Source organism: Pygoscelis adeliae, unplaced genomic scaffold (assembly GCF_000699105.1).
Source record: "Pygoscelis adeliae isolate BGI_AS28 unplaced genomic scaffold, ASM69910v1 Scaffold300, whole genome shotgun sequence".
Lineage (NCBI taxonomy): Eukaryota > Metazoa > Chordata > Aves > Sphenisciformes > Spheniscidae > Pygoscelis > Pygoscelis adeliae.
In genome coordinates, this window is record NW_008824004.1 from 1788703 (window position 1) to 1794113 (window position 5411).

Consider the following 5411-nt stretch of genomic DNA (forward strand, 5'->3'; position numbering starts at 1 on the left):
TGTTTACACCATACAGAAGAACAAATAAGATGATAAGATGGAACCAGCTTTACTAGAATGAATTTGTCCAATGGCAAATACATCCCAACTTGATTACTGATCAGAGCTGGTGAGTCTACATTCTACATGAATGAAGATATGAATACTTAGGAACCAATACCCTATTACGTACCAAACCGGAACAGAACTAGCAAAACCAGAGAGCTGGAATAGCGTGTTATAGTTACAACAGTACAAGGCATAGGTAAGTTTTAGTTCTCAAAAACAGTTTTGAGTCACCTTTGCAGTATAAACCTGCATGGGGTGGGGGGCTGCTATTTCTACATGTTACTAATTTACCAGTAAGTCACTTAACGTAATTTTACTGAATTTACGTTCAACATTGCTTTCACAATTCTTGTTCAGTTCTTACTTTTGTATGCCTTCCTTAACTTTACTTAGAGTAAAATAGCAGTTCTACCTGGTAGGAATCCAAAAACATCAGGAAACATTAAAAAATGTGTTTGGACCGAACACGTTATCAGAAATCCTTCAGATAAAATTTTGTAGAGAGTATCTCAGTTGTGCTTTACTGGGCAAGGTGGGGAAGCAAAAGGGGTGGAGACCTAGAGCTTTTTTTTTTCAGAAATTAGTCACCAGAAAGCGGTCATCATTTCTCCTGTACTCAAATTTTCTTCATTCTATTATTCACAGTAGCTATTTATCTACAAAACTTAAGCAACTTACTTTGCAGTGGTCATACTGTTGCTGTAAGGTTGGAACATCCCCTCCAATGGGCATTTGCTTTTTTAGTTCTTCATCTTTCGCATTCAGCCATTTGATTAACTCTTCCAGGGATGTCAGCAATCTGTTCCATTTCTCTGCACTGGCCTCCAAGTGAGCCCTGTGAAACAACATTAAAGCATCTTTAAAGCCCTGAATAGCAAAACCAGCATGGGAATGCAATAAATAAATAAAATTGCTCCATCATTAAGACAGGAACGTTTCAAGTGTTTAACTGCAAAGGGACTTTGTGTTAAAAAAACCTCTACTTCGAAACATTTTGCACAGTAAATAAAAATAAGCAGAGGAAAAATGGGGGAACACAGACAAATATGTACCTGATGCTTTAACTTATTTAAAACCTTAAACACTGCACATCTAAGCAACATAAAGAAATGCTGTGTTTTGTTGTGACTTGACCACCGCAGTGCATGAAGTACAAGCGTCATTTTGTGAGCTAAAGCACTGCAAAACTGAACTCTTTCATGCCAGGACCTTGACTCTCCAGCACCAAAAGCAACAAGTTCTCCCAGCAGTGATCGACAGTAAATTCCCTGTGCTGCTGAAAATATCAGTGACATGGATAATTTAATACATCGTCTTTAGTCGACAGTGAGTTACTAGAGAATTAACGCAGTGAATCTGTCCCTCAGTTTAATTAACAAAACCCCCAGAATCCACAATACCCTTTTGTATCATTTTCAAAAATACCTTGACTTGATGGCTTCTCCCTGCAGTGCCTACACAGCTGCAGGGAAATCTTCGACAGGGACCAGCTACCCTTCTTTTACTGCAGTTGTTCTATGTTATGGATTCATTTGAGACCAGCACGTACTTAATTTATACCAGTAAACAACAATTTCTTTCTCCACACAGGTGATGGAGAGCTAAGCCCTTTTCAGTGTAGTCTGACACCACCTCTGCACCTTCCTGCCCCGCTTCTGGTAGATGAGTTAACTGAACTTTACTATTGTTTCCTACCTTTCCTACCTTTTCCCTTTTCCTATTTTGCGCATGGTTTTTTTTATCTTTTTTTCCTGATTCACTGTAACTCACATCTTAAAACTCTCACCTGGCTTCTCTTGTATTATCATCACAAATGGCATTCGAGTGAATGTTTAAGACTGTATGACAATAGTTGGATTGAAGGGGTGATGTGCTGCAAGGTTAATTTCAAGGCAAGGTTAGGTTTGGGTACGCTGGGATCTCCCAGTGATACTAGGATAGATGAACCAGAAAAGCAGTCAGCAAGAGTGTGTGTGTGTGGGGGGAAATACAGAGGGAAAAAAAAAAAAATCACAAATCACATTTCTGAAAAGGATTAACTAACTACCTTTAGGAGGAGGAACCTATTCTCCTTCACTCCATTCAGGAAAGTGCTTAGGTAACTACCTGGGAAAAAAAAAAATATTGAAGTACTTGCAAGAAGCAACATTTTACTGCCTACAGTTTTGTGCATCATGGTTTCTATCGTCCCTTATTGCTCTCACTGACACCTTTCTCTCAACACTGAATTCAAGCCAGCTGCTTGTAGCCCAGGCCTAAACAGCTGAGCCAGCATCCTGCCCCGCAGTGAATTACAAGTGAGCTATTGCATTTACAGTTATATGCGTACCGGGGAAGAGCATCCTGCCGGCCTTGGTTTGCAGACCAGCAGCTCCCGAGAGAAACGTACTGTCTCAGCTCTCCTGGTCTCTTTTCAGTTCTTTAATACTCACTAACCAGAACTACTTTCAAGGTAACCAACTTCTTCCTGTACAGACAGTATTAACTCTACAGCAAGTTAGTGTACAAGGTACCTGTTTCACAGCTGGAGCATTCACCATAGTTGGCCCCTGAAGCCCCAGCCACGCACAGGGACGCACTCCCAACAGCATAGGGTGGTCCACGTACAATGTGGAACAACTTCTCCTTTTCACAACTAGCTTGTCATCCCGTCAAAAATGCCCTCAGAAATACCAAGCTGCAAAGCATTGCACATATGTTAACCTCAGGTGCTAAGTACTCAGCACCAGCCCTCCTTTCTGGAAGTGAAAATGGAGTTATACTCCCTATTAATCAGGAAGAGGAGAGATACTGCCCTCTCATCTAAGCGAAGGTAGCCCATATTTGAATTTACAGTTTTGCTGTTAGACCCACAAATTCTTACAAAAATAAAGCATCTTTATGAATTTCTAGAAGCAACCACAATTAAAATGTTCAAATCTATAGCTTTTTGTTTCACTTTGATAGTGAAATCTCTATTCATCGTGACTTACTACTGTATCTAGCACATTTAAGCAGCTCTCACCTCTAAAAACTGGCACTTTCTGAGGCTTCAGGATTCCGCTCTAATTATTTAGTGGAATTCTTGTATACAAAATGAATTGGAATTTAGTAAGGGGAAAAAAAAAAAACCCTGCAACTAGTTAACGGACAATTTAAGGGTGACTCACTGTTAATTTAACATACAGCACAATAATGTTAATAGTGAAAAAAACTATTTGATACTAATGTGAATGATGTGGCATATGATGCTAGATTAAATGCATTGTAATTTGCCACTAATGAGTACCCATGTGTCTGCCAGATTAATGACAGTAGCAAAATATCACTAGCACATGGTTTCAAAGTCCAGTGCAAGCTAAACTGGTGGGGGTAGAGCAGTAAGGGATGGGGAGGAAATGGACTACACTACACAGGGACTTTAAAATTCTTCTCTGAACACGAAGTGAGCTAACCTCTCTCGAAAGGTCAAAAAGACATTAAGGGGAAAAAAATACACAGGGGAAAACAATCACATCAGCCTGGATTTTTCGTGAATGTTACCCTTCTAATCTTATCAGAAGCAATACTGAAAATAAAAGTGAGATGCAGCAGCAGCTGAAGAGTAGACACAAGCATTCAATTCTCCTGGGGAGCAGAGACACACGCATTCAGTAAACCCCATTCAAAGCAAATGCTGCACAGGAGCAAGGGAACCAAGATATGCTTCGATTTGCATTTCAGTGTAGAGTTTTAGTATCACGTTTAAATTTGTCATACAGACATTATCGAAGAGAGCTGATAAACTATGTTGAAGTTCTGAAATGTTTCTTGGGCTTCTTTGCTTTCAAAGACAAGATTTCTGGCCTTTGTTTTGGAATTGGTACTTCTACCAATATACAACCTGCAAACAAAGCTTCAGGTGTTTGTGCTCAAATGAATTGGCAATCTCCAGGGATTCACCAAGTCAAGCAGTGGCTTAAGAATCTGCTCTGATTACAGAAATACAGGTCAGTTACAGATGATTGTTCAGGTTTGAGCACTGGTTGGAGCAATATTCCCCAGCATCAACCACCTGGTATTCAAAAGCACTCCTAAAGGAATCCTGGATGAGCCTGAAAAACCCAGATGCTCCAATCCAGCTGACCAGGTTGAAAGCACACACACCCCCTCTACCCAGGCTGAATAAAATCATCCAGAAGAGCTGGAACTCTGATATAATTCCCCTTTTGTTGACTCTGAGAGACTCTCTTCACAGCTGGAGACCTCCTCAGCTTTTGCTTTTGCTATGGAGACAACACTTTCCCTGCTGAGCAACAAGGGAACACATGGAATAAAAAGATTAGTGGGTGGTCTAAATATAGAGAATCCTTCTGTTTCTCCCATACTTTTACCTCTGCCCTCCCCCAAACACTAACACCCTTGCACCTCCTGCCCCAGGAGGAAAGAATCTCTCCTAAACATTGGGCTTTAAAAGGCAGACCCACACAAATCTGCAGCTTTGTTTTCTCCTGGGAATAAGATAATAAAAAAAGAAAGAAGCGTGAATAAGTCTACAAGTAGTTGCAAGGATAGGTGTAGTCCTCTCAGGTGGTGTCACAGTCACTACAAGTACAGGTTAAGTAGTTTCCATGCATTTAAAAATATGTCACGAGTGCTGCTTTTCCAGTTTGGAACTCCCTTTAGTTACAGTAGCAAGGAAGTAAAGTCAACACAGTGACTAGCACCATCAGCTCTGAGGACTGAAGTGATGAAGAAAAACCTCATACTATCCCTAAGGGAGAACAGTACTTTCAGCAACTAAAAAAAAAAATCAGCGTAATCAGAACGTACACAGAGCTGAAAATATTCTAAAATAACTTAGAGAAACTTTAATTTAGAAGCACTATCCCAAGCTAAAACTCATAACAAAACAATCAGATTTTTCAATCATCAGTCCTAGTATCTAACATGGCTATATGCTGTTCTCACAAGAGAACTCATCCATACAGTTTTGCTTTCCAAATCATCCCTGAAATAAGGTACACCAAGAAAGCAAAAGTTGAAGGCAAACAGCTACTTCAACACACTGACTTCATATCAGTACTATGCTCTGTTATTTTCCTGTGAAAGCTTCCATCACTCTTGCGGGAGTTAGAAAAGTGAACTGCAATCAAAGAACAGGGCAAAATACATCACCTCAGAAATGCTACGCTCCTTTCAGTGGCGACTGAGATTTGAGAGGTTAATTTACTTCTCTTGTATTTGCTCCAGTATTCTCTTCCCTGCCTATCTTCTACCTGTAGCTCAGTGACATGTGGCTCTGCAGCATTGCAGGTACCAGCAGAGTAACACAAACATTGCAAACATTAAAGCTGCCCAGTGGGATGCACGTGCCATATCTACACAGAAGTGAAAAGATGGAT

General features: G+C 40.3%; 1 protein-coding gene across 1 annotated transcript in view; it reads right to left on the reverse strand.

The window, feature by feature from the left end:
• Positions 1 to 5411, reverse strand: part of UTRN (utrophin) — a 377019-nt gene that overhangs the window by 99023 nt on the left and 272585 nt on the right. Inside the window, 1 exon segment of the mRNA XM_009325465.1 lies at positions 727 to 883. Coding sequence (XP_009323740.1) covers positions 727 to 883 — 157 coding nt within the window.